This window comes from Eretmochelys imbricata, chromosome 9 (genome assembly GCF_965152235.1).
Source record: "Eretmochelys imbricata isolate rEreImb1 chromosome 9, rEreImb1.hap1, whole genome shotgun sequence".
Classification (NCBI taxonomy): Eukaryota; Metazoa; Chordata; order Testudines; family Cheloniidae; genus Eretmochelys; species Eretmochelys imbricata.
The window spans coordinates 49,560,486-49,586,309 of record NC_135580.1 but is presented as its reverse complement, the minus strand read 5'-3'; the positions used below and the strand labels follow the sequence as shown (position 1 = coordinate 49,586,309).

Here is a 25,824-nt window from a genome sequence, read left to right as displayed (position 1 = left end):
CTTGCAAGGGGAGAGCACTGTAAGAAATGGGTGCTCTGCTGCTCTCCCTGGGAGATTCCTGGGGGCAGGGAGCATCCCTGTGGCTTCAGTGCACTGTCTCCCCTGCCTACAATTGTGGAGAGCTGCCAGTGCCACCGCAGGGAAGGGAAACTGAGCCGGAGGGTGTTTGGAAGGCAGCTTGGTTACATTAGGCTAAATCAGACAGTGTTAGCAGGGATCCAGGGCTTGCATTTGAGAACAGGGGCTTCCTGCTTGGAGAGCAGCAGCTAAGAAAGGGATGAGTAGGGAGAAGGGCCCAAGCTCTTCTTGTTACACTGAGTCGCTGTAGGGCTTCAGTTAAGTTACCTCTCTGCCGGAAAGCTCTGCCCACCACCCTCCAAGGTGGAGACGTACCCACCTCACAGGGAGCAGCCTTCATTTGTTCAAGTCCTTGAGCCCAATTCTGCTCAGTTACATCTGCATGAACCCAGCGTAATGGCCTGTGTCAGCACCGGTGGAACTGATGCACAGCTGGCCTGGAGGGGCTGCTTACCCACGCAGTGTGGGTAGATTTTCAGAAGGGCTGACTCAGGGCCTCCTTTGCCCCAGGGTTGTTTGTCCCTGCAGCATAAATAACGGGTGCAAAGCCGAGTATTTGCTCCTGCAGCCCCCTGAGCACAGGACTCTTGTTCCATCACTCACCTAGGAGCCAGGACTCCCACCTACCAAGCAGGTTTGACTCTGTGGTGTGCATGTCTGTCTGTGCTCTCTGGCTGCCATGGTGTGGACTGTGCCATAAACGGGCCCTGACATGTTTGCTAGGTCATCATCCATGGCTTGTGAACGTAATACGTGGGGATAACGGCTGGGCCCTCTGACAAAAGGATGCATGGAACCCTAAGGGGCTGGAGTCCAGCTCTCCTTTCTGATTGCATGGCTGTTTGCTTTCATGACTGGACAGGTTCTGCTTTCTGCATGGCAACTGGGGGAGGGGAAGATTTTTCAGAGTACAAAGCAGACCAGTTGGCAGGGGAGGGTTTTGGTGGGGGGAACCCTGCTCTGGCCAGAAAGAGGGTGCCCCCCACCCCTGACTTGACTGGAGGGAGGGCAGTGGGTAAGCCCAGTAGGAGGGCTCATGGGAAGGCAGAGCCAAGACTACGTGTGTGGGGAGGAATGGTGCTTGAGGTGCATGTGGTGATGGAGCCTGGATCTGAGTCAGCTGATGAAAACCAGCACTTCTATAAAAATACAGTGCTCAGGGCCATGCTCCCACGCCTGGGGACAAGCCCCTCCAGTCCAGGCTGGAGAGTCAGGGACTCTGGTCAGAACCAGCACAGCTGGAGTCAGAAACACAGCTAACTTCAAAGACACTTTAACTGATCAGCGATTTTCTGTCAGTTCAACAACTTCCAGTATAAATTCTTCAGACACGACACACCACCCAGACACCATGCCAAGCCTGGGACGTACTGAAGTACACTGGCTTTTTATTCCATGCATTTGTTTGCTTTGACACTCATTCTTGTTCCCATCACTGTACACAGTTCAGTACAGAAATCAAGTTTGTATCAGGAAGCCACAGCGCAGGGAGAAGAGAAAGGAAGATGAGAGAAACTGGGAAGGGCTGAGATGAAATGGTCACTTTTAACACACAGCGGGAAAAACAACATTAAACATAAACGCCAGAAGCCAGGCTGGTGTTGAGGAGCTGTCAGAAGCCATGCTGGGTGGGGAGTGGGCAGGGAGCCCACAACTCACCCTTCTCCTGGGAAGGCGAGTTTATAGGGAAGAAAAGAAAATGAAGTAGCCTGTCTACCCATGGGGCTTTCTCTGGGCATTTCGAGCCTGCCCTTGCCCAGGCTGAACGGCATTGTTACTGGCACTTCCGCCTGCAGCTCACCCTTTGTAATGCCCTAGTGCAAACTCTGCACTCAAGCCAGACAGCGGCACCTTCTGCACTCAGCTCCACGCATATAAATCCACAGTACGTCAACATGCTTTGGTGAGGTTACATTGGGCTTACAGGAATGTAGCTGAGAGCAGACCTTGGCCTCTAGTTCTCACCTTCCTAAGAGCTACAGCCTAAGCAGCGAATGAAGTCTAGACTTTGCAGTACAAACGGACACATTCCTTTGCAGACGTTACAGAGCTATTGCCTGGAAATACAAAACTTGGCCTGCTCCTTCCCACCTTGGCACATCAGACTGCACCAACACTGGCTCAGCTGCATGGATTTTATTCATGTCATGGGTCAGGTTCTGATCCTTACTCCACTGTTCCTCAAGTACCTTCATAAACTCAACCCCCTTGTTCAGAAATATGGTACCTAGCACCCCTCAGGAGCGCCAGCACCTGCAGCCCTAGGACTTTCACCTTGGTTTGGTTTTCACCCTCTGCATGCTATTTACAAAAGCTGCTGGTGCTGCAGAATCAGACATACAGCAAGGGGTGAGGCTCTGCCCCTGTGGAGGGAGAGTGGTGACGGCATGTACTACCAGTTATAGCGGTACTTTTTGGGAGTGGCAAAGCCAGGACCCCAAAACAAACCCCTGAATGCCCTGCAGCATCCTATGCTGGATGAGACATGGTTTACGGAGCAAACTATTTCACTGATGTTTCAAGGAGTTTTTAAAAACAGCTCAGGCTGTTGCTCCATCCCTTGGCCTGGAAAGGCAGCCTGCCTGAGTGATGTAAATCCGAGTGTGTACCACCCTGAGCAAGGGGAACCCAGAAACGATCATAGTTCAAGGCTGGATAGGGCCATAAGGTCATCTAGTCTGATGGGGACTAAATAATAGGTTGGAAACTTCCACAAGTAATAGTTGTTCTATGTGCTATAATGTGGCATGTTTGAGACTGGATATCTCGGGATAGAAGCGAGAACTGAAATATCCAGATCCCAGGGCTTCATGGCTTCTGCTTTTAGCCCTGATGACAAGATCTTGAACCTTAAAATTGCTTCTGACTACACCTGACCGCTGCCTGCTTTGATCCTTGGCCCAGTAAAATTGGGGGTGTTGGGCTCTGGTAGGTTTTTCCTTTTTAACTACCTGTTGTTTCAGGGCGTGTAGAGGTTTAGAATGTTAGAAGGAAGCTGCCAGGAGTGTGTGTGGAACGTAGGCCAGGGGCTTCAGTGCCAGGACATCCTCACATGCATGGCATACTCTACGCTAGGAAAAGTGCACATGCAAAACTAGACCATGTTGAACCTTCTGGGATGGAGTTAAGAACAGGTGCACTCAGGCTGCCTGAGCTATTGCACAGTGCACACCAAGGTCCATTCATGACCCAAGAGAGCCCGGCACCTCATACAGCATAGCTGCTGTCCACATGCTACCAGTGCATAAGGAGCAATAACGCTAGCAGGACTCCTGAGGGAGGCACTAGCTGTTGGCAGGATTTCGGATACCTGCCAGCAGGTAATGGGGGAAGTGCCTCTCAGGATGAAGAGGGGCAGCAGACCAATGCTAGGGTGGAAAGTGCCCACACCAAAGGGGATGATTTTGTACTGCCTCTCCATGAGAGTGAGGCATGATTGTGACAGACAGTGGAGATGAGCAATGTGGTTGAAGGTAAGGCCATGAAGAAGCCTAAAGAGGTGTACAGTACAGAAAGCAGGTAGGGCCACAAACTCACATGCTTCTCAGTATATGTTAGCAGGTGCTACTATAAAAGTCTAAGAACTTTCAGAGAACTCCCTCATGTAACTCACCAGGGGCTACCACTATCTCTGCATGCTGGCAAAACAACTCCTGTGGGCACCAAGGAATCCTTTATGCCTTCTCAAGCAGGGTCTGATTGATATGGAGTCCAAGTACCTGACTCAGGGCTCTGGCAGTCTACAGCATGAGGTCGGATGGTCCCCTCTTGCCTATGCTCTACGGCTGCCTTGGGAAATGAGCGCGCTCTTAAGAAAACACTTGACATCTCAGGTGAGCAGGGCTGGCTTGGCACATGGGTGCCCTCTCTGCATATCACAGTCCAGTAACCAGATCACCCTTAGCAGCACAGCTTCTGCTGGAGCTTAAAGCTCTCGGCAGGGCCAGGCATCGGCACTCCATTCTGGGGTGAACCTCCCCATCACTGGCACACTGAATTTGGTCCCCCTTGCATTTGTGGTGGTCAATCTGGCCCCTGCCTTCAATTTCTAGGGTCCTGGTCCTCTCTCCTCCTTTACCTAGCTGTTTTATGCGAGCATTTGTGACCTCCTGAGTAGCACCACCACTAGAATTGAGGCCCTGCTCTGTACTAGCAGCCGAGAAAGCCTCTCTGGAGAGGCTCGGTCAAAACTTTCTGCTTATTTCTCACTATAAAGTACTCCCTCCTGTCCAACCCTTTCCCCTCACTCCATCTGCCCTCCCCCTCCCCCCAACACTCACACCCTGTTGCTCCTTCGTTAATCAGGAGCAAACCCAAAAACTGTACAGTTTCACCCGTGTGGAAGATCTCTAAAGCCCATGAAACTGAGTACCTCCTCCTTCGCCTTGCAGGCCAGCCCGGACTGACACAGCCTCCAGAATGACTGTACTCTGCACGACACCAGCAGGGGAGCAAAGCTTGACAGCCCTTGAAACCAGCTCTGTTCCCATCCTTCTATGATGCACAAGGAGGAAATAACATCACATGAAGAGAGAACAATTGTGCTAGCAGTAAAGCCAACCTTCTGATCTACAGAAAAGTTAATAAATAAAATAATGTAATAACTTAAGATCTACATGTAGTCCAGCTACAAAAATTTAAAAATATGGAATAATTTAACTCATACAATACTGCTCTTTGTATAAGCAAAACATTTTCCTTCATTCTTGCCACTAGGCTATAAATTACCAAGGCTACCTTCAAATCAACATTTTAACATAAAATGTAAACAAACAAAGCAACAGAAGAACCTGCCTACTGTCCATTCCTGCCGGTCATCTGAGGCTCATGCATGGTTTCTACAAGATGGCTGATTTCCCCAGGACACACTGCTCTAGCCATGCTAGCCAGACCATGAGGAACAGCAGCTGCCTTTCCCAGGGCTCTTGAGGCAGAGCTGAAATTGTTCCAGAGGGAAAATAACTGAGAAGCGGACTAAAATCTTTGTTCTGTGTGTCAGTTAAAAGGAGCCATTTGTTTCTGAACGGAAGGCCCAGTGAGGCCCCTGGGAATACTAGGCTGGTCACTCAAATGTCAGTGCCTCTGCCTTTCAGATACCCCCACAATGCGTCAGTTTCTCCTCCAGGCTGGAATTTACAGGAGTGGGATACGCTCTTTGAGGTCTCCTACATAAAATACATCCACAACCAAAATCAAGCGCTCTCTCCTCTCCCACCCCCACCCCCCTTATGTAACTGAGTCAAATTTTGCTTTCTGTTTTACACCAAGCCTAACATGAAGGGCAGGCAGCTGTTAATGCTTCCAAAACCAAATCATTAATAAACAGAACAAAGGGAGGGTTGATACTGTTGTCCAGGCCAACGTATTCCCTGGTTTGCTCCCAATACACAGCTCTCTCCCTTGGCGCTGGCCAGTTGTGTGGTGATGTGATAGGTGGGAGGTTGCCTCTGAAGTTTCAGTACAGGTGTCTCTGGTTTCCTCCCCAGTCTAGTTCTCAGGCTTTGCAGAATGTGCTTTCCATGCTTCTTGTGTTTCCAGCACTGATTTGATTGAATTTTTTTTAATTGAAGAAAACAAATGGGAGAATGGGAAGTGAAGAGAGGAAGTAAACTGTGGGAAAATGGCACTCTGCAGCTGAAAGATCTTTCTCTGTTCAGCTGGAAATTCACACGGTTTTGTCTGCCATAGTGAAGCTGATTGGTGATGGTAAAAAGTGCTGTTATACCAAGTCTTGAGAGAGAATGAGGTTAGAATACATCTGCAGGATCTCACAACAAAATGCTGATTAAAAAATAAACCAAAACCCCATCAATTAACCCCCATTATCACATTCCTGGGGGAATGTATTGATTCAGAAGACCCTGGATGTAAGCACCTTGGTACCAAATTTCTCCAGGAACATGTCCACTTTCTGATTAAAAGTGACCCAGTGGTTATACTGAATGCCATTTGTTCATAGGTTACCTTTAGCAAGGTTTCTCTTATGCTTCTTCATTTGATAAGACTGATTGGTTTGTTTCTCTTTATCTATTCTCCAACCTTTAGGGCCATGAGGCTTGGTCCCCTGGGAGAGCAGCAGTAGATCCTGATGTGTCCATCATGCTATTTATGTAAGACTCACAAGGATGAGTCTCTTTCATTTGCTTGCTTTCTTAACTTTTTTTTGCAACGAATTAATGTCTCTCTCAATATATAGTCCACTCTTTACAGTAAAAAGTGTTAAAATATAAAAAAAATAAAATAAATATCAATGTTACAGTAGCTAGATTATTCAATAAAGTACATCCCTGCCATTCTTGATTGAAATACTCAGTGAGAATTAATTTCATTTGGACATTTTTCCAGAGATTCAAGTTATTGCAGATCATTTCTGGGATGGGAAGGAGAATCAGCTTCTCTTCCTGTCGAAGTATGAGGGGGTGGGGGAAATGAAGGGAGTCTTGGGGAATCCAAATGCCAGTATCAGAAGGGCTTTGGTGGGGAATTTGTCATTACCAAGTAGCAGAACTGCAGGGCTTATTGGTCCGGACGGTTGCATCAGAACACTCCCCCTCGGAAGAGTCACAATCTGATTCTCCAAACTGTGCCTGGTTCTGTAAGGCAAAAGGACAGGGAAACTCTTTTAGTCATTTCCCTGCACTGCAGAGTGACTGCACTGGCAGGATCAGCAGCTGATTGGTAGAGGAGCAGGAGACAGGGAAAGGTCCCAATCAGTGAGCTTATCACTTCTTGTCTTCTGGCAGCCAGCAGGGGGCATTGCGGCTCCACGGAACGTCACTTCTGATCCCCAACACATAGCCACAGAGACCTGCTGGCTAGAGAGTGTAACTGGTGGAATAGGGAAAGGGAAAGCAAGGACCTTCCCCCACACACATGCCCACTGTCCTACTTCCATAAAACTGGAAGGAGAACAGCACATAGGCCAATCTAATGCAAAATTCCTAAAACCACAGAAGTTAGGGGAAGAGGGAAGGCAGAGCAAGAAAGATGAGAGAACACAGGCACACAGGGAATGCCATATCTAGTCAGACCAATCTCCTGTCTCCAACAGTGAACACAACCAGTTGCTTTACAGGAAGGTACAAGAAACTCCCTAGTGGAGAATGAGGAATAACTTGCCCTAGAGGAAATTATTCTAACCCCTTAGGCTGGTGTATGACCAAAATAGGATGGTTTATATTAGGGCTGTTGATTAATCGCAGTTAACTCATATGATTAACTCAAAAAAATTAATCACAATTAAAAAAATTAATCATGATTAATTGCAGTTTTAATCACACTGTTAAACAATAGAATACCAATTGAAATGTATTAAATATTTTGGATGTTTTTCTACATTTTCATATATATTGTATTCTGTGTTGTAACTGAAATCAAAGTGTATATTTTTTATTACAAATATTTGCACTGTAAAAATTATAAACAAAAGAAATAGTATTTTTCAGTCCACCTCATACAAGTACTGTAGTACAATCTCTTTGTCGTCAAAGTGAAACTTACAAATGTAGATTTTTTTTTACATAACTGCACTCAAAAACAAAACAATGTAAAACTTCAGAGCCTACAAGTCCACTCAGTCCTACTTCTTGTTCAGCCAATCGCTAAGAAAAACAAGTTTGTTTACATTTACGGGAGATAATGCTGCCCTCTTTTTATTTACAATGTCACCAGAAAGTAAGAACAGACATTTGCATGGCACTTTTGTAGCCGGCACTGCAAGGTATTTACGTGCCAGATATGCTAAACATTCGTATGCCCCTTCATGCTTCGGCCACCATTCCAGAGGACATGCTTCCATGCTGATGACGCTTATTAAAAAAATAATGCATTAATTAAATTTGTGACTGAACTCCTTGGGGGAGAACTGTATGTTTCCTGCTCTGTTTTACCCACAGTCTGCCATATATTTCATGTTATAGCAGTCCCAGGTGATGACCTAGCACATGCTGTTCATTTTAAGAACACTTTCACTGCAAATCTGACAAAACGCAAAGAAGGTACCAATGTGAGATTTCTAAAGATAGCTAGAGCACTCAAACCAAGGTTTAAGAGTCTGAAGTGCCTTCAAAAATCTGAGAGGGATGAGGTGCGGAGCACCCTTTCAGAAGTCTTAAAAGAGCAACACTCTGATGTGGAAATAACAGAACCCGAACCACCAAAAAAGAAAATCAACCTTCTGCTGGTGGCATCTGACTCAAATAATGAAAATGAACAGGCATCAATCCGCACTGCTTTGGATTGTTATCAAGCAGAACCCGTCATCAGCATGGACACATGTCCGCTGGAATGGTACCCGAAGCATGAAGGGACATATGGATCTTTAGCGCATCTGGCATATAAACATCTTGTGACGCTGGATACAACAGTGCCACGAGAATGTCTGTTCTCACTTTCAGGTTACATTGTAAACAAGAGGCGGGCAGCAATATCTCCTGCAAATATAAACAAACTTGTTTCTCTGAGCAATTGGCTGAACAAGAAGTAGGACTGAGTGGACTTTCAGGTTCTAAAATTTTACCTTGTTTTATTTTTGAATGCAGTTTTTTTTGTACATAATTCTACATTTGTAAGTTGCACTTTCACGATAAAGAGACAGCACAACAGTACTTGTATTAGGTGAATTGAAAAATACTGTTTTTGTTTTTTTACAGTGCAAAGTGTCGTCAAGTGAAATGTAATCAAAAATAAATATAAAGTGAGCACTGTACACTTTGTATCCTGTGTTGTAATTGAAACCAATATATTTGAAAATGTAGAAAACATCCAAAAATGTTTAAATAAATGGTATTATATTATTGTTTAACAGTGAGATTAATTGTGCAATTAATTGTTCGATTAACTTTTTTAATTGCTTGACAGCCCTAGTTTATATCCCTTCCATTTTATTATTTAAATTCCAATTTTTCATCCTATCTAATGTAACTGTGGATGCCTCATTAGTCATATAAATGGTCTCTCGTCTTCTGATGCCTGTTAAGCTCCTGGCCTCAACAATATCTAGTGGCAATGAGTTCCACAGGCTAATTGTGTCTTGTGTAACTTTTATCAGTTATACATTTTCTGCCTTTCAATTTCTTGGAATGTTCCAGGGTGAAGAGAAGTGCCCAGTCTACCCTCTCTCTGCAGTACCCCTCTCATGGCCCCTTTCTGTGCAGTCCCAGGCTTTTGCCTCTCTAGTCATATGGATTTATTGTCTGGCTTCTAGTTATTTTCACCACCCGACAGAAGAGGAAGGGGAGCGCTGAAGGCCCCACTCACCTCACAGCTGTGTTCATCTGCACAGAGCTTGCCCAACGACATCTGTGTCTTTACCCTGCGCACAGCGCACTCTTTGTCCGAAAGACCATCAGACTGGGTGGAGATCTCGATGGGGATTTCTGGAGTCTGGGACAGCATGTCCTCCAGCTTCTCAGTCAGCTGGTCTTCCAGCCTGTTGGCCAGCTCATCTGGGCTGTTTGAGTGGTCGCTGGTGTTTCCCTCCTCTCCATCGGACACGGAGAAGTTCTCAGAGCTGAAGGTTGAGTAGGACTGGCAGCTACTAATGCAGCGGTGAGGCCTGCAAGCCCAGGAGAACAGCTTAGCTTCACTTTGCTCAATCCCTGCATTGCAGTGTTTCTGTTTATACTGGTAAATCACTTCCCCCACTCCACATTATTGGCCGGGCTGCTCCACTTCACTCCCAAAGGAGATTGGCCCTGACAAGCTAACCCACATCCACCGAACACTCTGTGGGAGCCTGCGTTAGGATGGTCTCCAATTGCCCCTCAGTTGCCACCTTTTTGGTAGTTCCAGTCCCATCCTCCACTTTTGTAAAGTTCACTAGGCAGGGCAAGGGGGCCAGCAAAGAACACTTCTCCAGCTGGAGCCATGTCACTGATGGTACATATTTCAGCCCTGCCTGGGGAAAAACCCTTCTGACTGGCTCCTTTCCCCACCTCCAGAGGTGTAAGCAGCCAATCAGAGCTGCTCTCCCCACCCCTCAGAAGCTGAAATCATTCTCACAAAAGGGGAGGGGAAGAGGGAGCAGAAAGAGCCCAGGGTGGCCCCCTACTCCCTGGGAACAATGCGACAGCTCCTCTCTACCTCCTCTACACAGCACCCAACCTGGAAGTGACAGTGGGGATCCTGCCGCAGCCCTGCCCCAGGCCTTGGAGAGAGGTGAGGAACCCCAGAAGCTGCAGAAAAAGCAGAGGTAAGGTTGTGGGAGGAGAACAGATGGGGATCTGGAGGAGGCAGAATTGATGGGGAGTGGAGGGGCTGCCAGATGTGATGTCACCTTCATTTCTGTACAAAATGATAGAGCTCCCCACTTTTTTCAATCTGCTCTATGCATCGGTAACAGGCTAACCATATGTTGCTGGCCCCAAGTATTGTTGTTATTATTCAAAACAAAGCAAAACAAGTTGCTAAGATTGCAGGCACAGAGACATGCTTTGAGACAAAAAGTATTAGGAAAATGTTTAAAAGTGAATGACATGATCTGAATTTTCAAAACCTGAACTTGAGGTTTGTTTTCTGATTTTTACAAAATTCCCAGAAGAGCTCTTGCTGGGACTGAGAAGTGACATGCTAAATTTCACAGGGAGTGGTCTCTACAGAGAACTTGAGAAGGAAAAGGTGTCTTTTGGAGAGGGAGGGGGCATGAAGGGCTCTGTGATGGGGTGTCTACCCCGCTCAAGGCAGAGCAAGTTAGATTAGGTTAATTAACCTGATTGGCTGCACCTGAGGGAGAGCCAGGGCTTGAAAGGCTGATTGACGATGGAGCCCATCTGAGAAGGAACAAGCAGGGCTGGTATAAAGCCAGAAAGTTGGCAGCAGAAGAGGGCTGCAGGGGAAGTAGTCTGCAGTCACTCTCCAGAAGAAGGGAGTTTGGGTTGCTAAAAGTGGGTGGGGGGAAGGGTGCGAGAAGATGCAGGAAGGAGTCCAGGGAAACAGCAGCAGGGTCTGGGAGCAAGCAGACCACAGGTGCTAGACACAGGGTTCCTTGACTGGAACCCAGAGTACAGGGTGGGCCCAGTTCCCCTATGAGCCACTGGGGAAGTGGCCTAGACTGGGCAGTGGAGCAGAAGAATGCCTGGGGCAGTTGTCCAGTGGGATTTTGCTACCCTGGAAAGGAAGGACTATAGTGACCTGGCCAGAGGACCAAGCCACAAAGAGAGAGCACCTTGAGTCGTAGAGAGGGAGGATGCCTGGCACATGAACAACAGAAGGGGATGTTGGACCTGGAAGGAGCTAATGCCCAAAGCAGCCAGAAGGAGGCACCCTAGCAGTGATTGTATCCCATGAGAGGTTTATAAAATGAAGCTACCTTTAACTTTAATTATGGCACAGTGGGGCCCTGATCCTTGAATGGGACTCCTAGGTACTACAGTAACTCTTCGCTTAACGTTGTAGTTATGTTCCTGAAAAATGCAACTTTAAGCGAAACGATGCTATGTGAATCCAATTTCCCCATAAGAATTAATGTAAATAAGGGGGGTTAGGTTCCAGAGAAATTTTTTCACTAGACAAAGAACTATATTTTTATATAGTTATATATATATATATATAACTTATCCTGTGTGTGTGTGTGTGTGTGTGTGTGTGTGTGTATATATATATATACACACACACACACACAGGATAAGTTGTAAACAGACAATTTAATACTGTACGCAGCAATGATGATTGTGAAGCTTGGTTGAGGTGATGAAGTCAGAGGGTGGGATATTTCCCAGGGAATGCCATACTGCTAAATGATGAACTAGCATTCGGCTGAGTCCTCAAGGGTTAACACGTTGGTAATGTAGCCTCACACTCTACAAGGCAGCACGAATGGAGGGAGGGGAGACAGCATGGCAGACAGACACACACACACTGTGTGAGAGAGATGCGCATTGCCCCTTTAAGTACGCTGACACCACTCTAAGTACATTGCCTTTTTAAGTAGATCAGCAAGTTGAGATAGCAGCTGTGGCCAGCAAGCTCCCTCTGTCCTGAGCCCTGTTGTGTCCCCACCCTGCTCTATATGGAGAAGGGGTAAGTGGGGGGCAGGAGTGGGGGGAGGGGGACACCCTGACATTAACCCCCTTCTCCCCCCCCACCCCTGCACAGCAAGTAGGAGGTTCCTGGGAGCAGCTCCAAGGCAGAGGGCAGGAGCAGCACATGGCAGTGTGGGGGAGGGACAGCTGAACTGCTGGCAATTGGTAGCCTGCTGGGCGGCTGCTGCACAGGGAACTTAGGGGAGTGGGGAGCTGATGGGGGGGGGGTGGCTTCCGGTCCACCCTGGTTCCAAGCCCCCACCAGCTAGTTCCAATGGGCTGCTCTTCCTGCAAGCAGTGGACAAAGCAGGCAGCTGCCAAACAATGTTATAAGGGAGCATTGCGCAACTTTAAACGAGCACGTTCCCTAATTGATCAGCAACGTAACAACGAAACAACGTTAACTGGGATGACTTTAAGTGAGCAGATACTGTACTACAATAAATATTATAATAAATCCAAAGCACTGGAATACTTTCCATAGATCCCTTTTGAAACTGTACAACTGCTCAAGCACTACAGCACAATGACTGAACATGTCCTCGCCCCTTTCCCACCTCCCTGCTTCTGCACTAACAACGTGTAGTTTTCCTGCACTGTGGATATCACAGCTACTCGCTCTTGCAGATCCCCTCTTCAGAGCCTCTTCGATCATATGTTCCACTGCCCCTCTCCTCAACACAGCATGCCCAGGGGCAGCACAGTGCACCGCTCAGCTTACCTCCTGCACTGGGACTGAATCACTGCACTAGCCCAGCAGGTGCTCCTCCAGGCAGTCTAAGCAGCACTACCTGGCTGATGCCCCTGCATGCTGAGTCAAGTGTACAGCACTTCTGAAAACCCGCTGGGCAATGAGTGGGCATTAGGTGGGCACTGACTCCATATAAATGTCCTCTCTGATGCCCCTCCACACTAGAAAAGGGTACTGTCCAGGTGGCAATGGTTCATGATTAATTAGGAAAGCAGGCAATGTCCCCTGGGGCTGAGTGAATGCACCACACAGCCGTTTTCATTACACATGCTGAGAAATGCCACTAGCCATTTGAGTCACCTCATTTACACAAAGGTTCCCATTCTCCATGTGCTCCAGACAGCTGGGAAGAAATGATGCTGAATTTCCCATGACAATTGATGGTGGTTTTATAAAACTTGCCCACACCTTTTATTGCAGGATTAATCAGAAGGAATATGGGGTCTGTCCCAGGAGAAGAGCTTTTAATACTTCACACCTGGCAGTGGCTAACAGCTTCAGAAGGTGATACAGGCCCAGATTCTATACTCTCTGAGCCACTCGATCCAGATTTTACTACATTGTCCACAAATGTGAATCCTTCAAATCCCCTTTCCATCCTAATCGTTGCAATATTTTGGTAGACATAGGTGCACCTTTGTGACCCCACTCTGGAACATTCATTCCTAGCTCTCTTTTCCTTATGGAGAAGATGTGTTGTGGGGAGCACGCTCTAATTCACACACAAATCTCTGCAGCAATCACAGGACACCCATAGCACAGCTGACACACAGGCAGAGGAGGGTGCTTTTTGTATTGACATGCTCTTTTTCCACTTTTACGCATGTGAAAATCCTTTCAAGACAAGATTCAGCAATTTCTAACACAATGAAAGTCATGGGGAACACCCATAATCTTTGACTAAAATGTTTGGAGAATGAAGGAGCCCCTGCCTAGAGCAGCCAAAGCCAACAGACCAATTCCTCCAATAGGAGGAAAGTGGGGAGCAGAATGGAGATCTTGGAGGTGGAGTGGAATCTGGGTGACAGGTCCTGGGGAGGAATCAAGAGGCTGAGTCGAGAAATTCAGTATAAATTGTGAGAGCCAAATTACTGTAGCTGAGACCCAAACTAAAGGGCTGTAGTTGGATGTAGCTAATGCTCTTTCAAATGTTTCACTCGACTTCTCTCCTCAGTCCCTGGGCTTCTCTCCAGGATCCCTGCCTTCAATTACCCAAGCCCCACTTTTTCAAAGGGGGTCATGATCCCTGCCTTATGGGGAGGACGTGACCCTGTTTCAGAAAACCAGGCTTTTGATCAAGTGACGTCCGTGTAATCAAGGCTGCACTATTCTAGCCCAGATGCTGGAGTCATTCCCTTGCCCTCTGCAGCAACAAATCTGATAAAGAACTTTTGAAAGATGCTATCAAGGGTGCCAGACCCTGGCAGTTTCAAGCTTAATGGTACAGATATTGGAGATACCAAACTGGGTAGCAGTAGCCTCTTGCACTGGTCACACATAGTGAGGTTCCGGCGTAAACAAGCCCATAATGGAGAGGAGCTATGCTGGAGATGCCTGCAACTTGCAGGGAGCTAAAAACAGCTCAGCACAGCATGAGACATCATAGAGGGGACACTCATGTGATTGATCTTGTAGCTAGTTGGACCGGAGCTCTTGCCATAGTTTACAGTGCTGATGGTCACCACAGGACTGGCCAGGCCCTTGACAGTATCACTACAGGGTTGGATACATTTCATGCTGGAACTTGGGCAATGATTCCACAGGGACCTATCATGCCGAGGCAGAAGGCTCAGAATTCCCAGTACAATGCCATGATGTTAAGTGAACCAGGTTAAAAAAAAAAAATAGATTTCTGCCTACCACTCAAGGAAGGATTGGAGGGGTTTAGCTATTTACCTCTGTCTCCGTGGGAACTCCACTTCACTGTCCACTTCTCCTTCTTCCTGTTCTGAAGAGTCATCACCACTCTGGCAGGGGGAAAGAGAACAATGTTATTGGACTGATTTAAAACAATCATACAGCTATCTAGCTGCCACTTGGTTCTCTGGTACAAAGCCACTGCACCAAAAGGTTTCATAGTGTTTAAAGCCAGAAGGACCCTTAGATCATCTACTTTGATCTCCTGAATATCGCAGACCAGTAATTCACACCCAGTTACCACCATATGGAGCCCAGTATCCTGGGTAAACTAAAACATTTCAAAAAAAGAAAAGGAGTACTTGTGGCACCTTAGAGACTAACCAATTTATTTGAGCATAAGCTTTTCACGAAAGCTTATGCTCAAATAAATTGGTTAGTCTCTAAGGTGCCACAAGTACTCCTTTTCTTTTTGCGAATACAGACTAACACGGCTGTTACTCTAAAACATTTCAGTCCTCAAGAGACTAAGCTGCTGTGTGCCACAGGCAGAGAACAGGGGGACCAAGGTGCCACCAATGCCTGAGGCCCCAGCAATGGCAGGGAACAGATAGATGACATATGCTAAGATGATCCCAGCAGATGAACCAATCCCCCATGCTGCAGAGGAAGGTGAAAACCTCCAAAGGTCCCAGCCAATCTAACCTGGGGAAAAATTCCATCCTGACCTCTAATCTGGTGATCACTTAGATCCAGAGCACATGAACAGAGCCACACCAGCCAGGCATCTAAAATACAGGATTCTCTGTACCACATCAGATCATTTTGTCCACCCCATCTGGTGTCCCGTCTCCAGCCAGGGCCAGTCCCTACTGCTTCAAAGGAAGGCAAAAAAACCCTAAACTTCAAAATACATCCAGCTAATTACGCATCAAGGGAAAAAGTTCACCTTTAGTGCTCAGGGAGGACAGCTGAAGCCATGAGGCCTGAGATTAAATTATATTCATTGCCATAATGCAGACCTGCAAGTGTTCTGAGCATGCTGAGGGCAGTTCAGAGAATCTGTACTCTCCATGGCCGATGAAGGAAGGGAGTGACTACAGCACTCCAAACAAATAAGGAGTCAAAAACTTCTGCAAGCTAAAAGCTATGAAAAGTGGAATGGTGCAGGAAACTCTGAGATGTGGCAAATGTTTCACCCTGGATGGACACAGACATTTGACTGCTGATCAATTTAACAGGAAATACAACCAATCGGGTCTTAGAGTCATCATGCCTGAAAATTACGAAGGTCTGAGTTAAAATACCCAGAGCAACTTCTGAGATACTGGAATATCTCAGCAATATTCCTGAAATGGGGACATTTAACATAGAGTTTAGATCTTGTCTTCACAGGGACACTGACTGGCAGTATAATTGTACTGCTATAGCTATGTTGGTATTACTCCCATATAGATACTCTATTCCAGAAGACAAGTGACTTGGTCCTTGCATAATTACTCTGTTTTGTGTTTTGCAGTGGGGTAATTTTTCCGGAATAAAGTCACTTTTTTTTCCAGAATAGTGTCCACATGGGGAATTATACCAACCTAACTACAGCAGTGAATTCTGCCACTAGAGTTTTGCCAATTTCCCTGCATAGGCAAGCCATACAGTCCTTTAAGTGACAAGATGACCAAAGATACAGAATTCAGCAGGGACTAAATAATGTGCTTTATTGTGGAATTATTAGTACTTAGTTTTGAAATATTCTTTGACAGCCACAAGGTCACACCTGAAAGAAAATTATTCCAATTCTCTGTTTCCAAAATTATATCATTACGGAGAGATGTACAGTACTTTGGAGTGATAATATAACATGACAAAAATACTGAAAGAAAACTGATAGAAATGAGGTAGAATATGAAACAGCACTGGATTCTGGGGACATCCCAAAGGTTTATCATGATATTAGAAGCAGTAGAGTATAACCAGAAGAACTAAAACAAGTAGAATTAGAGTAATAAGGATACAGTCACATAGTCCTCATAACTCTCCGAACAAGCTAGCTGTCTCTAGTCAATAATACATAAAAGCAGGGGAGATATCTGAGAAAATTAAAAGTGAGAGTACACCAGAGTCTGAAGGAAGCAAAAAGGCAACTGTGACAGAATTGGAACTGTTCATTAGTCATCATGAATGCTGGATGTTGACCTGGTTATGGGGAGGTTTACTGTACAGTTTTAGTTTAATACGGGGCTATTGGGAAAACAAGCAGGAAGGAAAAGAATAGCCACTCCTCTGCAAACATTTGAGGGTTAAGAGACACTACCAGGAGAGCAAAAAGCCTGAGAACTGGAAGATCAAAAGGACTATAGCAGCTTAAAAAAGAACACTCTCTCACAAGGAGTTGTTCAGGGGAACCAAACTAAGGCCATGACTACATTACCGCTTACGTCGGCAAAACTTATGTCACACGGGTGTGAAGAAAACACCCCCTGAGCGACATAAGTTGCACCCACAGAAGCGCCGGTGTGCTCAGCGCTATGTTGGTGGGAGAGCTTCTCCCACTGACAGTCACTGCCACTTGAGGTGGTTTTATTTTGTCGACGGGAGACCTCTCTCCCATCGACCTCAGCTGTGCTACTGTAAGCTCACTATTGTAGACATGGCCAAAGAGGCAGGTACCCGTTGGAGGTGTTGGAAGAAGCTGGGCCTGCCTACGTTACCATCACCCCTCTCCCCAGGCTTCAGAGCCCAAGCCCGAATGTCTACATGGCTATTTTCAGTGCCATAGCACGAGACCCACAAGCCTGAGCTTGCAGACCCAGGCTTTGAGAATCATGGCCACAGGGTTTATTGCTATGTAGACATATCCTAAATGCTTTGTCCCTACTGTTGAAACAAACACCACCCTGATATAAGAAGGCTGGCTGGTCACTATATACACCACCAATCACAGACTCCTAAAGGGAAGAATCACAGGCATCAAAACCAGTCAGATCTTTTGGGGTAAGTGGTGTTGATCCAGAGGGCATGGCAACCCAGGGCCTTGTGTAAGAGTGGCACCTAATAAAGTCACAAGGCCTGAGACCTGGGTTGCACTAAGAGAAATCAGAGATGGCACAGAGATGCAGCTAGCCCTGTAGTCATGACAGCATCACTGGAAGCTGGGAGCAAGCTAGCTTTGACAGTATGCTGAGCTCAATAATCCAGCCAAGAAATGATCATGCATGGCTTTTGTATTAAGATTTGACTACAAATGAGATTTAACTGCTTTCTCTGGTATTTTTCTCAAAATCTAATGTCCTCCTGGCAGACTTCTGGCAGATCCTTTGTATTTCTCCTCCAATGTAGCTCGTCTTTTTCCATGTTCACCCTCCCTTCTTATATCTTCTTTTCTATCTCTTGAAAAATTGATTATTTTGTTTATTATCTTATACACAAAAAACGACATTAAAAGAACATTATTAAGGTTGCAAAGTCAAGCACTGAAAAATTAGGAAATGCCAGGCTGCCTGCATAACGTTTATTTGTCTCCCTTGTGTATATGCATTATGATACATTCTTTAATTATGTAACTGCCTTAACCCTGACACCATCCTTTCTCTTCCTGCAATCCCCTGCCTTGTTCACTAAACACCTTCCAAGTTCCATAACAAATGAGACAGGGCCCTATAGAAAAAAGCAACAATGATTCATCCCCAGAGCAGCTCCATCCTGTGTACTGATGGAGGCAGAGGTCCTGTGGAAAAAAATAGCATGTGATCATGTAATTAAAGACTGCCTCATAACGCATACACACAGGAGGGTTGATTTAAGGTTGCACAGGCAATCTGAATTCTGGCATTTCCAAACTGTGGAATGCTTGATTTTGCAACCTTAATAATGTTATTTTAATGTAGTTTTGGGTGTGTAATTTTCTAGGGCTTTTTTAAAAAGCAAACTGGAAAAAAAATCCATCGCGGGGAACCATACCGCCAACCACATGGGCCATCAGTAAGGTTGGCAGCTTTAGATCCACTGCACTAACTTCTTCCACTTTAGCTAACAGAGTAACTGATAGCAGTAGTAGATTGTCATCCTCTGTGTGGCCCAGCCACAAGAGGGAAATGAGGCACACATTTTGTCAGTGGGTTTCATAGCTATTTGTTGCCAGTACAGGAAATGTTGTGACTCGGGAATCCTCCATTCTATTCCAGGTTATGAAAGGAATGCACTTCAGTGTTGAGACCCTTCAGGTCCTATTCCCCCAAAGTCTGACATATTCTGTGCCTGGCCCCACCAACCTGTGTTTGTCCCAGTTCCAGTCTCCATCCCATCTCACTTCACCTTCACAACCCAGTCCCATTTCAATCCCCTTTGTTCCAGTCCCCAGTCCCAGTCTCTCCTCTGGCCAGCTCCTCTGTTCTCTGCATTCCATCCAGGCTGGTTCCCACATCTCCTTGTTGAGTGCCAACAGGGGAAGTATTGAGAGCACAAAAGACTATATCCCTTCTCTCAGGTCCTGTTCCTGGCACCAAAGCACTCCCAGGCTGCAAAGAAGAGCAATTGCAGGGAAAGTCCTTCAGTTCCTGGCTGGAGCATGCTCAGTGCAGACAGAATCTTTGGGGTATTTAGCTGCCAAAGCCTCTGCTGAGCATGAACAAATTGCAACTTTTGGAATCTTATATCTCACAGGAATTCCAAAAGGCATTTTGCTAACACTAGGGCAACACCTGTGGCAAATTTAGAGACTAACCAGTTTATTTGAGCATAAGTGTTCGTGAGCTACAGCTCACTTCATCGGATGCATCATGCATCCGATGAAGTAAGCTGTAGCTCAGGAAAGCTTATGCTCAAATAAATTGGTTAGTCTCTAAGGTGCCACAAGTACTCCTTTTCTTTTTGCGAATACAGACTAACACGGCTGCTACTCTGAAACCTGTGGCAAATTTGGAGCTCTTGCTCCAAAGCATAGAGGAACTAAAGCTTCTCAAAGAAATGGTTGTAAGAATTTTTTCTAACATGGGCAAAACAATATAATTTTCCCTGACTCTGTTCTGAGAAATGGCTGGACCATTTTTTCTAGTTTAAAAAACAAACAAAAAACCTTTAGTCAGAGACAGACACTTGGCCTGGTAAGTTTCCGTCCAGACAGTTAATGTTTGGCAAAGTTACAGGTAACTTAAAAGAGTCTTATAATGGGAAGTGTTAGGCCACCTTAACCACATGTAGTACTACTACCTCCACCTATAACCTTCCCAATAAAAACTACTTTTAAAAGGATGTCAAGGTTGCAAAACAAAGCACACAAATTAAAATTAAAGTTGCACGCACAACCTTAACTCTGCCCCTTTGTGTATGGATTGCTATACAAAGTTTTTTTACATAGATACTAACTCTCAAACAATACTATACCACATTGTACAATTTTTTTCCAGACAATTTTAAACATTAGACAATTGTTATTTTAAAGACTACTTTCCTGTCTTTACCTTTTGAATAGGTCTGGGTTTGCAAGGTAGCACTGGGGTAGCCTGGTGTTGAGGGGTGCCTAGCAATGACACTGACTTGCAGCTGTTGAAGTCTTCCTCCTCCATCTTTTCAGGAAGCTGGGCCTTTTCAGACAAGGGACCACACGTTGTCGATTCAGGGTGGTTCATCCCTGGTTCAATGGATGGCATCTGTTTCTGACCACTGTTTGCCTGCCTGCACTGAGAGCAGGGGTTGTGTGGGTCTGCTTTACAACACTGCCAATGATCAACCTTATGTTCCTCATTCTCCAAATTCCTCCGACAATCTGCTTCCATAGCAGTAGAGATGAGATCGGGGCTGGAGCCGGACACGCGCCTTTGGGCATGGTTACTGAGGGGGCTCCGCAGGGCTGCTGCAGGGCCAAAGTACCTCAGGTTGTTCGCACAGTTCGCGATATCTTGCCCCATGATGTTTAGCCTGGGGTGATGGCCATGGTAATGGGGGTGGCTATGCTGCTGGTGCTGCTGTAGGCTGGAATGATGAGAATGAGGATGATGATGATGGGGTGGTTGGGGTGAGTTGTCCTGTGCTGGTTGGTTTTTCAAGATCCCTGCAAATTCATTATAGCTGCCTTTGCTGTTCCCTCGTCGGTGACGTGGTTTGCAGCGGTATCGGCCTTTGTTACTGAGTGTTGACATTTTGGGACTTCCTGAGACTGGTGAGCCATTGGGTGCCACCTCTGTACTGGATATGCCCTCTGACTTCAGCAGGTCTGGCCTGGGAGACAGGTGAAAACTGGATTTAACTTTGAAGGCAGAACTAACCCATGGCATCAGTCTGGGACCAGTGACTCAGTCAGCAGGAGTAAGCACAAGCAGCTGCACCAGACTCTGCTTACTACGGTCTATGGACATTCTTTACCTTCTGTTGATTGGCTGTTGGGTCCAACTCCCTTCCCTCTATCCCCACTCATGGTCCTTCACATCTGCTTCTCTCCTATGACCCTCCCTGGTCCCTGTGACCGATATTGCAACCATGGGCTGTATCTTTGGCAGAACATACTGTGTTAAGTTTATGTATCACTGTGGGCCAGCGATGGTTCGTATGATTGTGTTCTATTGATGCAGGAGCGTTACCACAGCACCTCCAGGAACTTGAAACAGCGTGGGGTGATTAAGGGGAATCACTCACGACTGTAAACATCTGCAGAGAGGTACCACCCATTGGGAGCCTTCCATATACTGGTTCAAGCTGCGTTTTCCAGAGTTCTACAGACCAAAAAAGGGCTTTGGGCATAAAAAAAATTGTGTTTAAACTGACTCAAGACCCTCTTTCTGATCCAGCAGGACCTTATGTCCAAGGTCCCCAATCCTTGTGGAAGGATTGGAAATGTTTTGTCCTACTATGATTGTTGGGGGATTCCTGGTATGTTTAGCTACTGGAACGTTTATTGTTTTAATGTTTTCTCTGTAATACCTTTCCCTTAAGAATAAATGTGCTTGCTTAGGAAGAGTTGTGCGGTAATTTGTAATTGCTGGCAATACACTGGCTCTTGGAGAGAAAGCAATGCACAGGCACTGGACTTCAGGCAGACTGGCTTGCTGGCAATATCACTGTGTAAGGCCAGGAGCTGTGCTGCCGTAAAATGCTCAGTCAGGAGGAAGAGAGACTCAGGTCTACACCCAAGAGAGGTGACAGCTAGGAGCTGGAAACCTTAAGCAGGTGCCCTTGAGGGAGCACTGGAGCAGTTACCCAGAAACGGTGACATTCCCCTCCTACCTTTCTCTCCTCCCCATCCCTCTTTGTCCCCTCTACAGCCTGTCTTTCCATTTAGTTAATCCCCTCCTAAATTAAAAAACCCACTAACTTCCCACCAATAAATCATGACACTAACACATCTGCTTGTATGTTTTATCCCCTTCCCACACACTTTGTCTTTTCTATTTAGCTTGTAAGCCTCGGGGCAGGGACTGTATCTTTTACGTATCTGAGCAGGGCCCAATACAAAGAGGTCTCCAGGTGGCACAAGACAAACAATAACAGTGGCCAGTTCATTTCAGCTACACAGGAATAATCATTATTCATTGATTGTTAATCAGTGAGTAGAATCCCAACAACCTAGGGAAAATGGCTGAAAATCTGTCTGCATGAAACTTGCCTGAGGTTACACAGGGACTGTGGGGCTGAGCTAGGTGCCTCAGCAACAAGGCCATCCTTCCAGATGACTTGGATCCTGTTTCTGGCCACTCTCCACGTTCCCTACTGCATTAGCATCAGGGCCACTGATGAGCGGGCACTAAATTTGCTCAGACTAGGAGATATTAGTTTCTCCCTGCCAGCCCTGAAAATTCCATGGGGTTCTGAGTGTCAAGCTGGGTTCTTTCTGGCTCCTGTATCACCACCAATAAAAATATTCTGTGGACCCAATGTTTCAGCAGGGTTGCCCACGTGTAACTGAGGGCAGAATTTGTCCCTACAACATGAACTTAATTAACAACTGTGTTGATGGTGTTGCAGTCAGACTAGAGTCCAGTTTACTCAATCCTAGCTGCGCTGGTTCTGCTTTGCTAGCAGGACTCAAAGGACAGAACCCTGCTTGGCACTGAAGAAAGCAGGCACATTACAGAACACGCAGAGGAAGCAGATCTGTTGTGCAAGAAGCAGCCATTTTCATCCAGTCACATTTGCAAGACAAACCACGCTTGTCACGCTTGTGTAGGACTTGCTTTCCTGGCTAGGATTTTGTTTTGTGCAGAGTTTCTTACCGTTTGGTCTGGTTCCCTGGCTTATGAGTGACCCCTTTCCTTTTCATCAGCTTCTCTACCGCAATGGGGTGGATTATCGGTCTGACTGGATGACGCTTGTAAGTCCCAGGATATTTCTTTTCCACCGCTTGTTCCCGTCTGGAATACGGAACAAAGAATAAATCCCTAGCCTCCTCTCTGTAAAATGGAAGTTACTGTTGGATGCAGTGGCGGATTAGCCACTGGCCCAATGGAGCCCATGCCCAGGGGCCCCGGCCAATTGGGCTGAGACTTGGGGGCTTGCCCTGCTCTGCTCACCACTCTGGTGGCAGAGCAGGACAAGCCCCAGCACCCCAACCCCACTCCCCAGCAGGAGGGCTGGACAGGCAGAGCAGGACAAGCCTCTGCACCCCAATCCTACTCTCCAGCAGGAGCGCCAGGTGGAGGAAGCAGGGCAACCCCCTACATCCCGACCCCACTCCTCAGCAGGAAAGCAGGGCAGGCTGACAAAGCGGGGCAAGCTCCTGCACCCTGATCCTGCTTCTCAGAAGGAGTGCTAGGGTGAAGGTGGGGGGGAATTGCTCTGGCCCAGGACTCCACAAAACTGTAATCCACCTCTGGCTGGATGGAAAAGCAGCTGTGACCTAAGTGGTGATGCACATTGTGTGCTTGTTTCATGGACTGACAAGGTATGTGGTATGTTTTGCACTTAGAAAGAGCCTAGTTATTTTCTACTCTCTTTGCAGGGAGCAGGTGTCTTATCTGTGGCCCTGGTACATAGTTTAGGGAACGCTGTCTCCTCTCTTTACAGAGGGGCTGATGGCAGGGGCTATTTAACACAGCTGGTAGCAAAGTATGAAAGCTCTCTTCTCTCTCAGTCATCAGCTGCAGGATAAAGAGGAGGATGTTTACAATAAGGAGTCTGTCATTCACCATCCTTAAAAAGAATACCCTTCAATCTGGACAATGACTTAGAGAGATCGAGCAGAGACTCAGCCGCCTGGTCCTTTATCCAGGTCTGGAAGCCTGCTGCTAGAGGCTCAATCTGAAGGCATGTGGCGTAGTTTAGAAAGGACACCTATTTATTCCCAGTTCAGAACCACCTCCTGTATATGAGCATGTGTGTATGTATGCTCCCCTCTTCCCAGATATACATACTTAATGAGCTCCTTCTCGCGGACCTCCAGCTGCAGCATGATGGCGCTAAGCTCCATGTACAAGTTATTGGCTCGCTCTAGCTTCCTCTCATAATGTTCACGGATGTCTAATGCGTGCCTGTTAACAAGAAAGGAAAACCAAGGCTCAACTGGACAACCCGGGGATCCTGACCCAAGAAGGGCAGAACAAACACTTCTTATTTGAGAATGGGGGAGGGGTAAACCAGCAACGTTCTATGGCCTAGTCATCACTAGGGTTTACCTTGACAGGCCAACACATGTGAAAACTACCACTTTAGCTAATGTGGTTAAAAACACATCTGTTTTCCTCGTGGGGTTGCTCTTGAAGTGCATTTCTGCAGAAGCCTTCAGAAGGGAGTGTGCATTTGCAAATCAGGAGACAAGTTAGAGGTTAATGTTCAGAAACAAAGGGATCTGATTAACTCAGAGAGGCAGGGGGGTCATTACATCTCACTGTGGTCAATAGCCCCAAGGGGGTGGAGTAGCAGAGGAGCGGGGTGAGATCCTCAACAGACCTGAGCTCTTCTCTTCGGCGACGAATCAGCTCTTCATCTAGCCGGTGTATGCAAGTTCCTTCACTCTTAATTTTCTCAAAGTGCTTCTTTACTTCTTCTCTCCATTCAGCCTATGGGATGGCATTTTATATTCATGGTTACACAGGCCTCATGATTCATGGCAAAGGCAACTCTGCAGCAGAGGAGGTCATTCCCATATTCAGGCTATCATTTATGCGTGTCATCACCTGTCCACCAAAGAGCCTCTGTCCTGATCTGTCACACCCCTGCAGTATGGAGCCACCCTACAGCCCATCCATCCCAGTCCTGGCCTGCAGCTCCCTGTTGCTATTCCAGCATTTGGGCTGCCCTCACCAATGACTAGTAGTACCGCCTAGACTCAGGTATAGTGCAAGCAGGAATCATGCAAGTTTCCACACACAGCTCTGTAACGCACTCAGTCCTGACCTGCAAAATTCCCTGTTATCTCTGTTCAATCTATCGAGGCTCTTAAACGTCACCTACCCTGCAAGTATGGAAGTGCCCTTCAGATTCCAGCTCCCCCACAGAAGACTACAAAGCACATCATATGGAAGTAAATGTCCACCTGGCATTAGGCTTCTCAAAGTCATTTCACATGGCCCCTGAGTTAGATCTGAACTGTGCGATTAAAACCGCAACATTCACTGTCGCTCAGTGAGTGCGTACTGTGAGATCCCAGCTCTAAGTGGCTATTGCAGGCACTAGGGCCATCAACACCGGGTGACTGCCTGGTAAGCTAAGACTTACATATGAGCTGTTTAGTAATCTTAAAATATGTTTCCTCTGTAATGTCTTTGTTCTGAATAAATAATACTTATGAAGCCTACGAAGGCTGGCTGGTCACTGGTTAACCCTGTTATTGCTCCCAAAAGAACAGGATGGCAGGTGCTGAACTTAAACCAGGGTTACTAAAATGATCATAGTGAATTGCAGCCTAACTCCCTGCTCTACTGGGAGGAAGTCACAGAACCTCGCCCCAAGAAAGACGATAGCTAGAGACCTAAGCATGGTGCCTGCCCTCAAGGAGGTCACGAAGAAGTCATGCAGTTCTCTCAGGAACTATGATATCAGTGACTGAAAGTGGTTCCCACAGCACTCCTGTATTCTGCCCCTGCTCCCTCACATACAGTCAAGCGGGTTCTGTAATGAACCCTATCTGGTCTGCTTCCAGCAGAAGCTGCATAAGATCAGCAGAATAGTCCTGTTTCTCACTAAGCCCTCCCA

At 46.5% G+C, this 25,824-nt stretch overlaps 1 protein-coding gene across 6 annotated transcripts in view; it reads right to left on the bottom strand.

Annotated features, from left to right (window-relative positions):
• Positions 1 to 25,824, bottom strand: part of MAP3K13 (mitogen-activated protein kinase kinase kinase 13) — a 140,568-nt gene that overhangs the window by 4,611 nt on the left and 110,133 nt on the right. For 3 of the 6 annotated variants that reach the window (XM_077826624.1, XM_077826623.1, XM_077826625.1), the window contains 7 exons: positions 24,580 to 24,689; positions 24,045 to 24,161; positions 22,908 to 23,045; positions 20,163 to 20,919; positions 14,746 to 14,816; positions 9,337 to 9,634; positions 4,443 to 6,671 (listed from right to left, as the gene is read on the bottom strand). In XM_077826624.1, coding sequence (XP_077682750.1) covers positions 6,570 to 6,671; positions 9,337 to 9,634; positions 14,746 to 14,816; positions 20,163 to 20,919; positions 22,908 to 23,045; positions 24,045 to 24,161; positions 24,580 to 24,689 — 1,593 coding nt within the window. In that variant the 3' untranslated portion in view covers positions 4,443 to 6,569. Of the gene's footprint in view, positions 1 to 1,449; positions 6,672 to 9,336; positions 9,635 to 14,745; positions 14,817 to 20,162; positions 20,920 to 22,907; positions 23,046 to 24,044; positions 24,162 to 24,579; positions 24,690 to 25,824 lie in introns of those variants that run through there. The other 3 variants (XM_077826626.1, XM_077826628.1, XM_077826627.1) reach the window with 3 other exon arrangements.